Source organism: Asparagus officinalis, chromosome 4 (assembly GCF_001876935.1).
Source record: "Asparagus officinalis chromosome 4, Aspof.V1, whole genome shotgun sequence".
Lineage (NCBI taxonomy): Eukaryota > Viridiplantae > Streptophyta > Magnoliopsida > Asparagales > Asparagaceae > Asparagus > Asparagus officinalis.
The window spans coordinates 132,041,815-132,061,327 of NC_033797.1; the positions used below are offsets into that span (position 1 = coordinate 132,041,815).

Below are 19,513 nucleotides of genomic sequence, written 5' to 3' on the forward strand. Positions count from 1 at the left end.
ATAAGTGGGTATTTTGTTGGATATGCCGAAAGGTCTAAGGGATACAGATTTTATTGTCCATCTCATAGCACTAGGTTTGTGGAATCAAGAACTGCTAAATTTCTTGAGAATGACTTGATTAGTGGGAGCGATCGATCTCAGGGCATTGGTCTTGAGAAAGATCATTTAGATGCTCATTGTGCCACTTCAAGCAACGGACTGATCGTTGTTGTTAACAACGTGCCTATAGTACAAATGCGTGTTGAAGAACCAGTTCACGAAATATCACAAGCTGTTGATCCTGATTTAGTAGATGTTGAAGTTCAACAAATACCTGAAGTTGTTGAACAACTAGCTGAACAACATGATCCTGATCCTCAGGAAAATGTTGATGCAGCATTAAGAAGATCTGCTAGAGTAAGGAAATCGGCGATTCCTAGTGACTATGTCGTGTATCTACAAGAGTCTGACTACAATGTTGGAGCAGAAAATGATCCTGAGACGTTTTCACAAGCCATGAGTTCTGAGATTTCAAACTTATTGTACAATGCCATGAAAGATGAGATGGATTCTATGGCATCAAACTGAGTATGGGATCTCGTCAAGTTGCCTGATGGTATAAAAGCCACTGGATGTAAATGGGTTTTCAAAACAAAGAAAGACTCACAAGGCAACATTGAGAGATATAAGGCCAGACTCGTTGCCAAAGGATTCACTCAAAGAGAGGGAATCGACTACACGGAGACATTTTCTCTTGTATCTAAGAAAGATTCTCTTCGGGTCATTATGGTATTGGTTGCCCATTTTGATTTGGATTTGCATCAAATGGATGTGAAAACGACCTTTCTTAATGGTGACCTAGAGGAAGAAGTTTATATGAAGCAACCTGAAGGTTTCTTCTCTAGTAATGGTGAGCACTTGGTCTGTAAGCTTAATAAGTCCATATATGGATTAAAACAAGCTTCACGCCAATGGTATTTGAAATTCCATGACGTTATCACATAATTTTGTTTTGAAGAGAACGTCATTGATCAATGTATATACCAGAAGGTCAGTGGGAGCAAGTTTTGCTTTCTTGTGCTATATGTGGATGATATTTTGCTTGCGGCAAATGATAAAAGTTTGCTATATGAGGTAAAACAGTTCCTCTCGAAGAACTTTGATATGAAATATATGGGTGAGGCATCTTATGTCATTGGCATTAAGATCCATAGGGAAAGGTCTCGAGGGATTTTGGGTTTGTCTCAAGAGACCTATATCAAAAAGGTTTTAGAGAGATTTCGGATGAATGATTATTCACCGAGTGTAGCACCTATTGTGAAGGGTGACAGATTCAGCCTAAATCAATGCCCTAAAAATGAGCTCGAGCAGGAACAGATGAAAAACATTCCATATGCTTCACCCGTTAGAAGCCTAATATATGCTCAGGTCTGTACCAGACCTGATATAGCATTTGCTGTTGGAATGCTAGGAAGATATCAGAGTAACTCAGGTATTGACCACTGGAGAGCTGTAAAGGAGGTGATGAGATACCTTCAAGGAACAAAGGATTACATGCTCATGTATAGACGGACCGACGATTTGGAAGTGGTTGGTTACTCTGATGCGGATTTTGCTGGATGTGTTGATTCATGCAAATCAACATCAACATACATTTTCATGCTTGCCGGTAGAGCCGTGTCTTGGAGGAGTGCAAAGCAGACTTTGACTGCTACTTCCACTACGGAGGCCGAGTTCGTATCATGTTTTGAGGATACGTCACATGGTGTATGGTTGAAGAGTTTCGTGTCAGGGCTCAGAATTGTGGATTCAATTTCTAGGCCAATAAGACTGTATTGTGACAACTCAGCTGCTGTTTTATGGCTAAGAATAACAAGAGTGGTAGTCGTAGTAAGCATATCGACATCAAATACTTGGTCATTAGAGAATGTGTTAAGGAAAAGAAAGTGGTCATTGAGCACCTTAGCACTGAGTTGATGATTGCTGATCCTTTGACTAAAGGCATGCCATCAAAGAATTTCAAGGATCATGTAGTAAGAATGGGACTTGGTTCCATGATGTAAATATTCATTGTACGTACATTTGATCTTTTATTGAAACTCTTATTCAGTTGATATTTCTCATTTGTTTTTGTGCACATACATATATGTTTATTTTATTGAGAAATATCATTAAAGTTTAGACCTCGAATAAACATAGGGTTTATTCATTAAATCGTTTGGGATTGAGAGACACGATCCATTGTGATACATGGAAGATACTACTCAACATTAGAGAACATATCGCCATGATTCATGTATTTTGTTTTTCATTAAGGTGGATGATGGAATGTTTGGACCAAGTGGGAGAATGTTGGTTTTATTCTCTCGGTTGGTTACAAAGTGGTCCAATAACTTCTCATCATCAAGAGAGTTGGTTATAACTTAACCAACCACTTTGCCCACTAATTCGATTATTGCTTTTTGATGGAGAGAGTGGAAAAAGAATATATATCTCGGTTGGTCCCTAATACCTGCTCTTCAATTTTTTGAAAAGAAAATACACCATCTATTAGTAAAGAGATAAGGTTTAGAAGATCTTCTAGAAATCAACATCTATTATCCATTGTATAAGACAACAATGGCTGGAGGTTAGTTTAATCAATTTTGCTTCCGTTTTGATATAGATTATAATTTTCAGTTTCTAAACATGTTTAAATCAAGTATTTGAATTTCTATCATGTTTAGATGACTTTAGTAATTTCATTTTTTTTTAACAAAAGTGTCACCGGCTTCAATTTAATACTAAAATGACGAAGCGGTGTCACTTTATATGTCTTTTGGTATTTTAGCCAACAATGATCTTTACGTAAAAAAAAATATGGCTATCATATTGATCTGGCAATAAAAAGGAATGTTTATTGCGTTATAAGTCACAATCGCACACAAAATTTAATCGTGCCCAACCTCTGTAACTTTTGCATAAGGGTCATCATGCCATCAAGCTCCATCTGCAGAAAATAGCCAATATATCTGTACAGCGTTTGCTAAAAATCCTGTGACTTCGCTCTTTTTCCTACGAAAACACGTCTACGCTTGTAGCACTTCTCCTTTTCCTCCCCATCTTAGTTGTAATCCTTGAAAGAGTATCATCATCATCATCATCATCAAGAAACAACAAGCTCCCACCTTGGTCCACCAAAGCTCCGACTCATAGGAAACCTTCACCAGCGCTCCCCTCCATCAATCGCTCCGTTATCTCTCCAAGAACCATGGACCTCTCATGCTCCCCAAGCTAGGTCAAGCCCCGACCCTCGTCCTCAGACATGGCCAGAGAGACTCTGCGTACCCGCGATCATATTTTCGGTAACAGGCCTTCATTACTAGCTCCAACTATTATGCTGTACGGAGCCAGAGATGTGGTCTTTGCACCGCGTAGTCAGCACTGGCGACGAACCAAGAAGCTACGCGTTAGTCACCTCTTCAAAAATATGAAGATGGTTCGATCTTTTCGCTCTGTTTGTTGAAGAGGAAGGGGCATTTACGGTGTCGAGCATATCTGATACGTTCCCATCACGTGCTGCAGTCGATGTGAGGTCGGTCTCGAATGTGCTCGTGAACAGGCTCTTGTGTAGGGTTATATCTGGCAGATCAGCGTCGGTGATTTTGTGCCATGGCTTGGATGGTTGGTCGGAGTTTCAGGCTTGAAGGCGAGGGTTATGAAATCTTTCAGAAAATGGGATGCTCTTCTCGACGGGGTCATTGGAGAAAATGCGAACAAATTGAAAGAAAAGGTGGACGGAGAGAAATTAGGTTTCATAGACGTTCTTCTTGCTCTTCAGAGCGAAAAAGATGCAGAGATCTCGCTTGAATATGAAAAAACAACGGCATCTCCTGAAACTTTTCGGGGTCACCCATCGATCTGTCTATCTCTTTGCACGTTTTCATATGCTACTTCTTTTATGGCACGTAACACATTTACAACGATATTGATATAATCTTATTCAACTAAGAAAGTTGCGCAATATAGCCATTGTAAAATCTAGTCGTCCAAGTTTTACATGCTGAACGGTAAGAGTTGCCTGAAAATACACAACAACGGAGCAACAAAAAAAAAAAACCAGCTCGAAACCCTATTTTTGGAAAAACATATTCATGTCTTCCACTTCAACGCTTCGCTTTTGTTGTTCGACAATATTTAAATCAATTCACTGCTGGAAAATCCCTTTTTTTTTCCTTCTTGGTCCAATTTCTTTATCAGTGAGCTTGGTCTTCTTGACAAGCTTCAGAGCCACAACTCCAATTCGGACAACCTAGAAGTCGGTTTGATTTGCTACAATTGCAAACATTGCAATTGCAGTTTCATGCAACTATGACACTTTGGACTAATCGCAATTGTCCGTTACACCGCAACTAATCAATGCGCTTCCAGTCCCAGTTGACGACTTGCACATTACACAATTTGGACGTAAGCTGCAATTTATAACTAACTGTTTGAGCTGGGAATAGAGTTTATATTGCAACTTTGCGCTTGCGAATATGCAAATATCTTTAAAACATGAGGATACAGTGAAAATTGTATAAGATACATGAAGTATGCAATATCAACAAAACCTAAAGATACATATATTCACAAAAAGAACTACTATTGTTATTATCATCAATCAAAGCAGTAGGGAAAAGCTCCTACATGTTTCAGTGTCCAATCTAGAGGCTAATACTGCCACTGCCAATGCTGCAAGTAATAACAACATATAAGCTGGCTAATCCCTATCCAATCTTCTTCAGTTGTCATGAAAGATTAAAAAGTATAAAGGCATATATAAATAGGAACCAATATATTAGTACACTGAACAAGATGTGAACGCGTTTATGGATGAAGTAGCGCCGTAAAGCTGAACAAGATACAAAAAACTTGCTCTTACCCAATACAGTCACCTTCATCTCTCTAAAGAAATGCAGCAAGCTTGTTATTTTTGGTGGGATGCCTCGGTATGAAATCCTCCAGCTTAAGATTAGAATTTAAACATATCTCCCTCAACATCGAATCCCCCTTCGCCATTTTTATGAATTCTAAAACACAACCTAGGACTTCTGATGCAAGCCCAGATTCCAATAAACTCCCTGGCTCTTCTCCCCCTTCATATATTATTTTTCCTATGTCTCTTAAAGAAACCACATCCTCTAGTGCAATTTTGGCAAATATGTGACCAAGGAATTCTGGAGCCTTGGGAGCATCATTAACGGCATCCTCAAGTGAAGAAAGAACATATTCGAACCTGGAACAATTATATGTGAATTTTATTGTTGATGTTGAAAAAAAAAAGTTTGATTATTGTAAGAGCTTGGACATACCCCTGGATGAGCTGAAAATGGCTGAACAAGCTATTTTGATGTTTGCAAAGGCTGATGAGAAGCTTGGCCAAGAGATCTCGTTCTGTTTCTTTCCTTTCAAAGGAGTCTGCGATCCATAGTGATATCATGGAAGAGTAGAAACTAGGGGAATTGAGCTCTTTGATGCATAAAGCTACCTCCTCCTCATCTTTGGCACTGAAAATTAAAGAAGCACCATAATACTTTGTACAATGAAGTAACAATTAGAACAGACTATAGTCCACACAAACATGAGAAGAAAGAATAAACTCGCCCAAGAAAACATAAGGCCTTTATAAGGGCTAGAAGTTGAGAGCTTTTTATTTGACATAATTTGACATTCTTAATTTGAATATTTTCATCATTTCATCTTCTTATAGCTAGAATTTTTCAAAGGTAGGGATCAGTTAACTACATAAAATCTCAGAATTCATCTTCTTATGGCTCAATGAGTATTGTCAAAATTTTATTCAGATATCAACCAGCCTGCAGTACCAAATTGTTGGCCCATAAAATGTCTGACCACAGAGAGAATCACCATAAATTCTCAGGTCCAAGCTTGGGAGGTAATAAATTTTAATGTAAGTGGCCCTGCAGTAGAGTGTGTAACAAGGAATGAGACGAAACAGACTTTTGGAGTAATAATGGCTATGATTGGGGGTTTGGTCTGGGATATGGAGGAAAAGGAGGCAAAAGTAAGCCGAGGCAAAGGTTTTTTATTGATTTCACATCAAGAAAACAATTCGCATGCACCCAGAATTCTCAATCCAACGAAAAAAATCATGCAATTTACAGATCCCCCAAGGTCCAAAGTGAAATAAACTTTGTATCAAACATACTACACATACTAAGGCGAAAAGATACTATAATAAAGTTCTTTAATAACAAGATGCACAACAATAAAATGTATCAAGCAATACTTAACAATAATAAATGACTCATGCATAACTCCAAAATGAGCAAGAAAGGATAAAAGATTGGGGAAAGATAAGAGCGACAAGAGAAAGGAATGTAAATAAGCAAACAAAAATAGAAGAAATTTGATTTTGTTCTGGAGGTATTTTGCAGCAGATGGCAGTGAGGATGGGAACCAGCAAACAACATAGTGCTACCTTGCTGGAGGCTGCGAATCAGCACACAGTAGATGCAGAAATGTCTCCACAGTAGATGCAGAAATGTTTCCATGAGGTGGCAGATTGAATCGTAAGGGTTTTCTTCCTCATTGCTACCAAATAGCAACGGGATAACCATCAGCTAAATTGGGGTTAAGAAATTGGATCTGGTGTTCAGCACCTACTGACATCGTGACACTCCTTATATAAGGCTTTTTCTGGTATAAGTAAAAAAGGATTATGTTTGGCATTTTTTATCCAAACCCTAAGAATATTACAGTTTTTAATTAATTATACAAATAGGCTAAGAAAAACTCCATGCTTAAGCACATTGAAGTAGAGTGGCAAACACCCTTGGACCACCAAGGCAGGCTAATTACCTATGCTGCTGCTTTCTGAAAATTTTGGGACTTTAACATTTAACTTGCATGTAAAATACTAAGTTTTTCCATTCAACTAGATCCAGTTGAATTTAGCAGTTAAACTTCCTCATCATGCACTTAAATGCTGCTTGAGGGTGCTTCTTAACATATCTTGTATAAAACAGTATTCCACTGCTGTGAAATCTACAAGGAGATGGAATGATTAGGGAGCAAGATTAATCAGAACTAAAGACATGCCGTGAAATCTACAAGGAGATGGAATGATTAGGGAGCAAGATTAATCAGAACAACTAAAGACATGCCGCAGTGTAACTTCCTGAATTTGTTTTTGTGACATTTTCCTTTGAAATTCAGGGGTTGAAAACAAAGGCATGCCTCAACATGAAATCAACAGGTGACCTTTGCAATCACCAGAAGCAAGGCAATGTCTACTTTATCTCGTTTACAGAGAAGCATATAGTAAACAATTTTGCTAGGCATTCACTGATAACATATAGATAAGGTAATATCAGCAAGAAACAAATCAGCTGAGAAAAAGAACATACCTATAGAACTCCCTTATGGCAGATACGGACTTCTCCCGTAAATCTTCTTCAGATAAAAATTTTGACTGAGACGGTGTCTCTACAATTCCACTTGAAGATCCATGTATTCTCCCAGAAGGGTTAGTTGATGCAGATTTATCATTCACATCAATCCGGAAGTCCCTGTTACAAAAAGTATTACAATCTTGTGGACTTCGTTTATCTAAAATGTACCTGAACACTTATCTTGCACATACCTTAACATGCTTTCTCCTCTAATGGACATACCCCGAGCTAGACCACCTTGAGGACCTAAAGTGATGGAATTGTCATCAGTGGTCCTTTTCGGGAGGGGAACAGATAGCACCCTACTCTCAAAGTGATTTCTGTCATCCGCTCGAGTATCTTGATTGGTATACCCACGGAACTGAGTAGGTAAACCACGAGCAGCGCCAATTTGCTGAGAATTTGGAGAAGATAGCAAAGCAGATCCTCTCAGGTTATAATCAGCAGGAGGTCCTCGTCTTGGTCCAGAAGTAATGACAGGGCCACGAGCCAATCTGCCAGCTTGAGCTTGCCGCTCATGTGCTGCATCTCTGTGAACCTCATCAATCTTCTTTGGCCCTTCAACTTTTCTTCTCTCTTTCCAATTATTCTTTCTAAGATCAATTGTGTCCCTTAGCAAGAATCTAGTTCGAGGTAATAGCTTCGGATGGGTAGAAAGTTTTGAGATCCTGTCAAAATATGCATCCATATGTTCCTTGGCCTTGGCATGATCTATCATGGCCCCTATTGTGCTCATCAACTTACACAAAGATTCAAGATCCTCCTCATCAGGATCCTGATATTCTCCCAGCAATTTTTGTATACATGCATGCATGATCCTCTCTGTCAGCATTCTCTTTTTGTATAATTCTCCTATCAGACGAATATTTCCAAGCATCCGTCGTCGTGCCTTGATTCGTTTCTCTTCTCTTTGTGCTGCAGTTTGTTTGCTTTCACCTTCCTTTTCTATTCTGCCCGCTTCCTCCTCTCTCTCACCTCTTTCAAATTCTTCTTGGCACTTGTTGAGAAGCAACCTTTTAAAGGTAATTTTTTCATTGTCCTCGACGAAATCTGGTAATTCATTAGAAAGGCAGGCACAGAAATTTGCATACATCTCACAAAAGGTTGGCTCCGACAAGGCTTTATCAAAAATCTGGGAAATGACCCCAGTAAGAGTAACTGTGTTGTCGATGTTAACCTCTTTAACTTGTAAAAAGAGTTTCTCAAAATTCTGAGGTGTCAACTTGTTAAGTATAGCTTTCAGCTGCCTTTGCTTTGCCTGTTCTATGTCAGACACCTTACCTATTTCATACTTATTTGCAGCCTTATGCATTATTTGAGACGGTGCATGAGGAGAAGGTATAAAACCTCTTTGAGCACCAATAGCACGCTGCCACCTGTCTGAATCAGCATTAGACAGAGGTTGCATAGGCCCAGGGAGAATCCCACTAGCAAAGTGAGTGGATGGATGAGCACGTGAATGCCTGACAGCCAGATTATTAACTCCTTGAGCTGGTCGAGAACTTATATTGGCAACCGCATAACCCATATTTAATCGAATGTCATGCCCAATACCAAAACCAGTAGCTGCTTTGGTCCACTTCTCATCATTTCCATGATAAGGAGATCTATCCAGGATTCTTCCTGGGCTGGGATATGTCCTGACTGGACTAACCATTAAAGCATTTGCTATGTCAGATTCTATCTCAAAGCCTACAGGAAGATCTGCAGATTGCTCAGAAAAGGTCAACAGAAAATCGATGGTGTAGCTCTTTTTACTAGTAGTTTCATTTTTATGAGCCTGCTGTATGTTCTCCACCGCTAAATCTGGAGAAGAGACATCAGCGGCATCTTCCCAATCATCAATCTCAGATGTAATCTGCCCAACTTCTACATCAAGAACATCTTCATTATGGTCATCTGCAAGCACATTCTTTGCATCAACTGTTAAAGAATCATCAATGCTTTCTGATGTATCAACTACTGAATTTTTTTCCTCTGGGCCCTTGTATGCATTATAAAGGTCTGAACTCCCTGCAGCATCTGCCCTAGAGAGAATGTCCTTTAATTTCTTCTTTTTTCCAGCATTAACCTTACTTCTTACAGGATCCAAATTAGGCTTGTCTTTGAGTCCCTCCCTACTGGACGATTCTGTAACTTCACCGTCCAATTTATGTTTATGCCCCAAGGAAACTGAACCTTGTAGAGAATCCTGGCTGCTTTCCGTTTCAAATTTATTTAAAATACTATCAGGGCCTGAAGGTTTATCTTCAGCGGCATGAGAAGATGATAAAGGATATCCGGTATGTTTAGACTCAGAAAATGAAGAAAGAACATCTGTCTTCTTTTCTCCCATTTCAACCTCTAGCCTGCAGTGCACCACCTGTCCAGTCCCTGGCTGCTCTTCACCATGACATAATACATGACTAGCTTTTTCTTCAGGCTTATCAACTACAATTTCTTCATTTTCCCTAGTTGCAGTTGTATTAACAGTTTCAAGAGAATCAGGTGCTGTGGAAACTGGATATGATCCAGCACTTGTGCTATCTTGTAAATCAGCAGATACTTCAGATTTGCCATTCAAAGCTAAATCTTCATGTGCTTTTTCAGTTTCAGCAGATGTATTCTCATGTAAATTTGATGCGGAATCAGAAATTTCAGATATAGTTCTCCCAGCCTTAGAATCCAAAGAAGTTGATGCCTCATGTGAATCTCCCTCCTCAGACAAATAGCGGTTGGTTGCCAACTCCAGTGAAACAGCAGAACAAATAGAAGAATCTCCTGATACTTCCTTTTCCAGTGTAACTCTATATGACTCGGAAAGTGAAGGCACTGCTTTAATCTTGGATTCTGCAGAATTTTCATGTTGTACAGCTGGAAAAGGCAAACCAGTGATAGAAGCAGAAGAATTTGACAGTGAAAGGAACTCAAGCTTCTCCTGAGCAATCATGTCACTGCTATCTTTGATTGACTTCGAGATTGTTTTTGTCATTCCTTCAGAATCTAGTACATCTGGCTACACAGATGCAATAGTACCAATAAATTATAGATAAAGTAAACATGCACAACTACATGAAAACAAATTTCAGCAAGCAAAATTAAAGGATAGGAAAAAATGGACACCTTATTTTGTTGCTGATGATATGCTCTTTTACTAGTTCTTCCCTCCTGTTCCTTTATGGAGTCTGATCTCTGAATAGAATCTCCAACTGGAGTCAAATGTGATGAAGATATTCTAGAAGATGGTGCTGTGGTGGAATGTTCATCTTCAGCTGAAAAAGTATCACTTGCTATTTCAATTGATTTGGGCTGCTGATCAACTTCACCACCCTCTTTCTGAGTTTGCAACTTACTTTGGTGTATTGATCCAGTTTTCTCCTCAAATGAATTGACAGCTGGTCTAATTGTCACACGGACAGAAGGAGGAGCAGAAACTTGCAATGATTGCTCAGGTTTGTTGCCTGATATGGGATTATGGACAGATTGCTTACTGAACAAAATGGTTTGCCCATTTTGACCAACAGGAGTTCTATATCGGGGACCTTGTGAACCTGTAGTCATTTGAGAATTAGATGTGGGGTTTAAAATTGGTGAAGGGTTATAAGAATTAGCTTGCATGGTAGAATGGTAGTTTGTTTGATGAGAGGAACTAAAAGTCAGAACGGCTTGCAGCTTTTGATTGGATGCCTTACTCTCTTTATGCATATCAAGCTTCAACTCTTCATGTGTATCTGGATGAGTTATCTTCACGGTGCTCCTCCTTGTACCAACAAAAGTTACAGGCTGTGGCTGAGAAAATTGTGGGCCAATCCCAAACCCGAGGTTGCCTAACTGAGAAGGCATTTGGTGACCTATTTGATGTGCAAAGCCTAAGCCCTGCCCCTGATGCATCATGGTCGGTTGTTGCAGTGGATGAGACGGGATACTGGGAACAAAAAACTGCTGAGGAGCTTGGGCAATAGGTAATGCCATCGGCATTTGTAGTGAATTGAATGTGACACCTTGTGGTTGCATTTGTGGGCTTGGACCACCAAATTGAATGGGAACTTGAGGCTGTTGAAAGGGGAGGTGCATTGGCATCCCACCTATAGGAAGAACAGAAGATTTTGGTGGTATTGAAGCAGGAGCCAATGAAATGGGAACATGTACATCCCTGTTTGTCTGGGATTGAGGATGAGAATCTCGAGTGCTAGATTGATTAAGGCCAGTCACATCATTCCTCATCTGCTGCTGTTGCTCTTTTAGAGCAGTGGGTGGAGGCATTGTGGATTTGGTCCTGAACGAATCATGATGAGCCTGAGTATGAATAACGAGGTCTCCAAATATCAGCTTAAAAGAATTACCAGGTAAATGATATTAATTTAGCAACTATCAAGAGTGACAAATAATCCATAGTGAGGATGCAATGAAAGGATCTACCACATCAGAATATTAATAATAATAATAGAATCTTACATAGGCTGCAGTTGAAATTTATAAGAAGTACTATAAATGTATACCATTAATGGGAAAGTATGAAGCATCAAAAACTTCACGAGATGTGAATTTCCAATCACCACGCGCCAATATTAACATATAAACTACACGTCTTTCCTTCCAGAGACACAGACTAATTGATAAGCATGTACTAGTTTTCAAAATGGCATATTGTCAAGGCATGCACAGCACTAAATTAGAACAAATACAGGATAACTTGGAGGATAAGAGACCAATTTTCTAAAATAAGTACTAAAAGGAGTGCACAAAAAGATTCTGATCAAAAAAAGAAGTTAACAAAAAGATTTGATGCAAATAAAATGAGCCTCGCTCAGGATGATGATCAGAAATAACAAACTATGACTAGAGCTTGGCCAGGTGGATGAATTGGGGATACTGCATTATGAATAAGGGTTGAGGATATTTAGATGTACAGGTCCTACTGTGGTGGTTTTAGTTAAATATCAACCTTGACTATTTAAGGTTGAATCTCTAACTTGGTGTATTACTTTTAACGTATTCAAAATTTGGAAGGATGAAGCAAGTGAAGCTTCCATGGTGCTGTGTAAAATACAGGCCTTGATGGTTTATGCTATAATGCTAAAATTTCCAAGACAAGAATAATTGATGGTGTTTCTGCACCTGAGAAAACAAGGCCGGGTCAAACATTCTATAAAGAAAAAAGTGGACATAATAAATACTTAGTTATGCAATAATCGTGACTTAGTAAACCAATTAGATCTTCTCAATTAAATAAACAGGAAAGTTAACAGAAGGACAAAAGCATAAGTCCTAGCTCAATTCTGGAGGAAGTCCTATCTCAGTTAAAAGATATATTCAATAAAATCGAACTCTGTGTAAAGTATGATATAATATATACTCCTCAGCTCCATGAGTATGAACCAAAAAGAAAGCATCGGAACATTAAATCTTAATATCTGATCAACTTGGTAAGTGTATACTCCAACAAACAAAAGATAACTGCTGGCCAATCTAATGATGTAGCAACAAAGTAATGGAATAATCAGTCATTAGCCGATAATTGATCATTTACTATATACTAAAACTAAAGGGAGGTAGATAAGCACTGTTCACTTCCACAGTAGAACCTTCTTTTAACTCTCAAAACCCCCTCTAAAATCCCCAAACGGAAAACTTCAAATACTAAACTCTGCTACCACTCAATCTCTCTCTTTCTCTCACTTCTTCTCTTCCTCGCATAGCCACTCCCCAAACTCTTCTCGACCCTTTAAACAACTCGTCAAACCCGAAGTTCCCAAACCCCAACAACCACAAGGACGACGACAATACTACAGAGACTCACTGTCATCATCCCCATCAATGATGATGGATTCTAGGTCTTTGTCGCAATGTGGTGGGTATCATGGTCAGGGAGCTTGGAAAGCGAGGTGGGAATGCGGGATTTGTGCTTGCTCATGGCCAGGTGGGAAGAGAGGGATGGAGTGTCTAAGGTTGGAAATTTTGAGGGTTTGGGCTTAGGATTGGAGATTTTCATTAAAGATTTTGGGAGGTGGGCGTTGGAGATCTTGGGAAATTAGACCTCAGTGTTGGCGAAGTGGAGAAGAAAAGGCTGAGAGTGGATATTTTTGGAATTGTTATTGCCGAGAAAAAAGGAGAGGAAGGAAATGTAGACGAGTGTAAAACAATGGGTATACACAGTTAAATTTAAGTAATTAAAAAGAAGGGGGGGAGGCGGAGATAGGACTGCATATTAGTTGCAAACATATATGTTGTATGCACATTATATATGTGTAAGTGTAAAACAATGGATATACACAGTTAAATTTAAGTAATTCAAAAAAAAAAGGGGGGGGGGGGGGGGGGGGAANNNNTGGTTGCAAACATATATGTTGTATGCACATATGTGCTTTATCTTTGAACTTATGGTATTACAAATATCGTCTTATCTTGAATGAAAAAGCAAGAACGAATATAGAAAAAAGGATATCTAATTAAATAAATTTTGTTTGCTAATTAAGTACTAGATTATCATGACTATAATTGATGAGGAAGAATTCTAAAACATTAAGTTGTAATAAACGAGTTAGTGTAAACTTATCACAGAAAAGATCACTTGTGATTTATCCAAATAATATATTTTCTTTTGGTTCATATGTACACTTGATATGGAGGCATTTCAGTTAAAAATAAAGCAACACCAATTTCAGTTGTATTTGCATCTCCTGTTAAAATTAGAGGCAGGATGAATCTAAGCGCGAAACCAGATATCAAAATAGAGACATGATGAAATTTAGTTAACCGCTACCATTTGATTCCAGCACTTTACTTAATATGAATAGTCATCCTTTTCAAAAAAAATTATTTGATCTTTTAAATTTACATTAAATATGACCTTACGTCAGGATATTAGAAACGTGATTTAGTAAAGACCATCTCTGGTCTGTGGTGGAAAATAAGTACAAAAGTCCATCTGTAAAGAATTTTGAGAAATTAGAGATGCAATCTGCGGAATCCATTACATGCATAAGCATCCAAATTTTTCATATATAATTTAGTTCACATATTTTTCTAGAATTATATTTCATTACTAATAGTTGAACATCACATGAGTCTCTTTGATTTAATATTGCCTGATGTTGTTCTTGTATTCTTTGTGATAGTATTTTGATCTCATGGTCAGATATAATGAAATACAAGCTTAAGGAGCCTAACTATGAGCAATTAATATAACTGTTTGGAACACATGATACATTTTGTCTTTTGACCTCGTCTTTTTATAAGCCAGTAGTTAGATTTAACGAAGTGATTATATTTATAACCATCTCATCCGAAGTTTCACTTTAGGTTGGTACCCTTTACTATTACTTCTATATAATAAAGCTTTTGGGTAATATAGTTTAGATAAGCATTATTTTCTATCTACAGTGATTATCTAAAATATAAGGAAACTTTTATCCACAACTTAAAAAAGAAATTTCTAAACTAAACAAGTAAGCCATTATTTTTCTGGCTTCTTTCAGATTAATGTTGCGGCATCACGTGGGCCAATTTTGCTTGTTTTCCCTAACAGAAAACTCATACATCAGTAAGTGAACAGAGCTAGACTGTTGCTCAGCATCAATGAAACTAGGGCAAGGTGCCAAGGTCATCTTCCTCAATCCATCTGTCCTTCATAGCTGAACATCTACTTGGGCGGATGATACAGGAGATCAAGCATTGGACGAGACAAGAAGAAAAGCACCTGTGTCGACTCAGACTTCAGATTAGGAAAGAGTTCTTTTGGTTATTTCCTTTTTGATTAGAAAAGAGTTCATTTGGTTATTTCCTTTTAGATTAGGAAAGAGTTCTTTTGGTTATTTCCTGTTTTTATTAGGAAAGAGTTCTTTTGGTTATTTCTTTTTAGATTAGGAAAGAGTTCTTTTGGTTATTTCCTTTTAGATTAGGAAAGAGTTTTTTTGGCTATTTCCTTTTAGATTAGGAAAGAGTTTTTTGGTTATTTCCTTTTAAATTAGGAAATAGTTCCTTTTTTGTTATTTCCTTTTAGATTCAGACTTTCTTTTTTATTAGAGTTAGGATAGGTTTAGTTGGTTATAAATAATAGTTCCTTTTGTAAATCAAATAATTAACTTTCAATTATTCAATCAAGAGAATTGTTCTTCATTGTTTTTCTTCTCAAGTTTGAGAAACCTAAGGCTTGTGGATTCATGCTTATTTTCTACCTGCTATTATCAGGGCTCGTCGGCATCAGAACAATATCCGATCGGTCTTCCCGTTTCTACGTCTGCGTCAAGTGGTATCAGAGCTTCGACTTCAATATCCTCGACAATGACAGATGACGGTGAGAATAAACTTTCTCTACAGGATCTTTCTGTAAGGATGGATTCTATGGATAGAAGATTTGGCACGTTGGAGACGTCTCTTCAGAACCTTCAACAAGTCATTGAAGGACTTACCCTTCACCTCAATAATGGGAATAACTTCGCTGACGGTCTTCACCTAAGCGACCCAGAGTTAGGCTACCCTGACATCTACCCCCGTACAATCCCCAACCCCCTCTAGTTCATCCCCCTCTATATCAACCACGTCCAAACCCAACCCCTCCATAGCAGCCCCCTCCGTATCAACCTCCTCCATATTAACTCCCTCCACATCATAAACGACATCCCAACCAACCCCCTCCACACGATGAATCCAATGACGAAGGAGCTATGGTGCCCAATTTGAGGGATCATAGTACGACAACGTCTCAAGCAAAGAAGGAGGGCGACCTTATAGCAGAGATCGAGGCAAAGGCTACAACCCTCGTCATAACTACCACCGACAAGGCCGACATCATCAGGAACAAGAATATCAGATGAAGGTAGAACTTTCTTCCTTTGGAGAAAATCTGGACATAGAGGCTTTTTTGGATTGGCTATATGGAGTGGAGAAGTTCTTTGAGATGGCTAATGTACCCGAAGAAAATCAAGTAAAGTTTGTGGCATATCGTCTCAAAGGAGGAGCCGCGGCATGTGGGATCAAACTTAAAACACTAGGCGACGGCAAGGCAAACAACCAGTTTGGGTTTGACGACGCATGAAGCAATTACTCCAGGCTAGGTTACTACCACCCGACTACTAACAGATCATTTACAATCAATTCAAGCAATGCCATCAAGGCATCAGATCAGTAAGCGCTTATACCGAAGAGTTCTTCCGTCTTACTTCTCGTTGCGATTTGTCAATGAGCAAGGAGCAACTCGCGGCCAAATATATCGGAGGTTTGAAGTATTCAATTCAAGAAAATGTGACCATCCACAACATGTACTTTGTGGACGAAGCCCATAGCATGACTCTCAATGCGGAAAGATTGACCTCCAATATGTTACCTTTCAGACAAGCCGAACAGGGAGGTTCGGTCGAGAAGGCGAGAGGTGAGTCGGTCGGGCAAAGGACGACTGATCGGCATGTTCCTCCACGGTCGGCCGAGCGATCGACAACTCAACCACAGCTCCCGACGACTCAAGCAAATACGTATGCCAAGCCGACTACAAAAAAGTATTTCCGATGTCTCCAACCAAGACACAAGTCCAACGAGTGCCCGCAGCGACGAAAGGTTAATCTAGCGGATTATGAAGAGGCGGAGGACGGACACACTGCATCTGAAGAGTATGAGGAAGAAGTTGTCGAGATTGAGGGCGACAATGTGTCGTGTGATGTTCAAAGACTCTTATACGCTCAGAAGACACCAGATTCATCACAACGACACCAAATTTTCTTTTCTAGATGTTCAGTCAACAACAAGGTATGCATCCTCATCATTAATAATGAAAGTTGTGAGAATATTGTGTCAAAGGCTTTGGTGGACACTTAAAACTGCCGACTGAAACAAAGCATGTGTCATACCATAGGATGGATCAAGAAGGGTCCCTCCGTGAAGGTGACCGAAGTATGTCGCGTACCACTGTTACTAGACAAGACTTATAGTGATTCTGTTGCTTGTGATGTTGTGGATATAGACGTGTGTCATGTCTTGTTGGGACGATCGTGATAGTATGATATCGATGCTAAGCATGGCGGCAAGAAGAATGAATATTTTTTCGTATGGATGAACAAGAAGATCATTTTACCACCAATTCCATCCTCCCTAAAAAACCCAAAGGATCAAAAATCCAAACGTATTTCTCTTTGCAACAAGGGAGAGTTTCTAGCCGAGTCGAAGGAGTTGAAGCAGAGGTTTACTTTAGTTGTTAAAGAAGAAGTGAAGACTCTCGTTGAGGTTCCAGAAAAGATGACGTCGTTGCTTAAGGAGTCGAAATGTTGGTTCCCGATGAGCTACCAGAGGGTCTTCCACCCATGAGGGATACTCAGTACCCGCAGGAGAACAAGGTTTTGCAGGATACCATTGAGAAAGCCAATGCAAAGTTCAAGACGCAAGCGGACAAGAAGAGGCAACTCAAGGTCCTCAAGAAGATCTTCAAGAAGATCAACGATAATGCATATGTAGTGGATCTTCCAGAAGGAATGGTTATGTCGAAGACATTCAATGTGACGGATATTTCTGATTATCATCCTTTAATCAAGTTGTATTCGAGTGATGCGAACTCAGAGATGAGTTCTTCTGAAGGAGGGACTGATACATGAGATCAAGCATAGGACGAGACAATAAGAAAAGCACCTGTGTCGACTCGGACTTCAGATTAGGAAAGAGTTATTTTGGTTATTTCCTTTTAGATTAGAAAAGAGTTCTTTGATTATTTCTTTTTTTATTAAGAAAGAGTTTTTTTGGTTATTTCCTTTTAGATTAGGAAAGAGTTCTTTTGGTTATTTCTTTTTAGATTAGGAAAGAGTTCTTTTTTGGTTATTCCCTTTTAGATTCAGAGTTTCTTTTTTATTAGAGTTAGGATAGGTTTAGTTGACTATAAATAATAGTTCTTTTTGTAAATCAAGTAATTAACTTTCAATTATTCAATTAAGAGAATTGTTCTCCATTGTTTTTCTTCTTTCAATTATTCAATTAAGAGAATTGTTCTCCATTGTTTTTCTTCTCAAGTTTGAGAAACCTAGGGCTTGTGGATTCAAGCTTGTATTGTTCTCCATTGTTTTTCTTCTCAAGTTTGAGAAACCTAGGGCTTGTGGATTCAAGCTTGTTTTCTACATGCTATTGTTAGGGTTCGTCAATATCGGAACGATATCTGATCGGCCTCCTCGTTTCAACATCTGCGTCAGCGGATGAGGAAGCATCACAATGTAAAACATGACGTACACCCACTGATGTAAAATGGTGTATAAAAGTAGATAGATTTTGTGGGGAAAAACACAGGTGAACAAAAGGAAGGACAGAAATTTAGTTAAGAGAAAATTGGTGTAACTAGAGGTGTAGAAATTAATTTAGTGGACACAACCGGATCTTCAACCTAACAACAAGATACAATAACTTTGTTGTTGACCAGTTCTTCATATTTTGCTGTGTAGAGGGCTAAAATCTCTAAGAAAGTTGCTAAGATGAAAACAAATTCTATTTAGTTATTCTCAAAATATTTTGTAAGATGTATATTCTTAAACAAAAGATTTTGAGGAATCCTCCCCAGTTGATATACTGGTTTTAAAATGATCAAACTTCCAGTAACACTACAAATGAGACTAGTTCAGGTCTGGCTCAACAGTAAAGAAAAGAGTTGGATAACGGAAAGTCCACAGTTCAAAGAATGGCCTGTGATTCTTGTTCAAATAATAAATAAATCAAGCATTATGATAATCTGTGTCTGAAAGGCACTAGTTAAAACCATGTGCCCGCTAATTTTTGTCTCCTTCTTTACACAAATTTAGGAAATATTTATTAATTATTTCCATATATTCTTTGAATACCTAATTTGTTCTCTTCTAAAATAATCTATTCTATATTTAGTATTTTTCAATGATTGGAGAAAATTAAAACAAGAGAGTTTGTTCAACAAATAGATTGTTTAGCTTAACTTGAATCATCAAGGAGGTTCTCATAATTAGAAATCGAAGAAAAAGAGAGGTCACTAGGAATAAACATATCTATACTTTGACTTCATTACATTTTAAAAGATTCGACTGAGCGATAAATTGATTGACTTAAACTTGGTTAAAAACTTCAAATGAATCTAGAGCTGGAGTAAAGAGATAATCAAATGGCATTTAGCTAGTTCCCTATGG

The 19,513-nt window shown here is 38.5% G+C and overlaps 1 protein-coding gene across 5 annotated transcripts in view; it reads right to left on the reverse strand.

The window, feature by feature from the left end:
• The window catches only part of LOC109838993 (eukaryotic translation initiation factor 4G-like), a 17,929-nt gene continuing 2,359 nt past the window's right edge, over positions 3,944–19,513 (reverse strand). The window contains exons 7-12 of one of the 5 annotated variants that reach the window (XM_020407423.1): positions 10,518–11,690; positions 7,607–10,410; positions 7,371–7,532; positions 5,313–5,507; positions 4,883–5,236; positions 3,944–4,430 (exon numbers count right to left, since the gene is read on the reverse strand). In XM_020407423.1, the coding sequence (XP_020263012.1) occupies positions 4,906–5,236; positions 5,313–5,507; positions 7,371–7,532; positions 7,607–10,410; positions 10,518–11,690 (4,665 nt within the window). In that variant the 3' untranslated portion in view covers positions 3,944–4,430; positions 4,883–4,905. Of the gene's footprint in view, positions 4,431–4,561; positions 5,237–5,312; positions 5,508–7,370; positions 7,533–7,606; positions 10,411–10,517; positions 11,691–19,513 lie in introns of those variants that run through there. The other 4 variants (XM_020407426.1, XM_020407425.1, XM_020407424.1 and 1 more) reach the window with 4 other exon arrangements.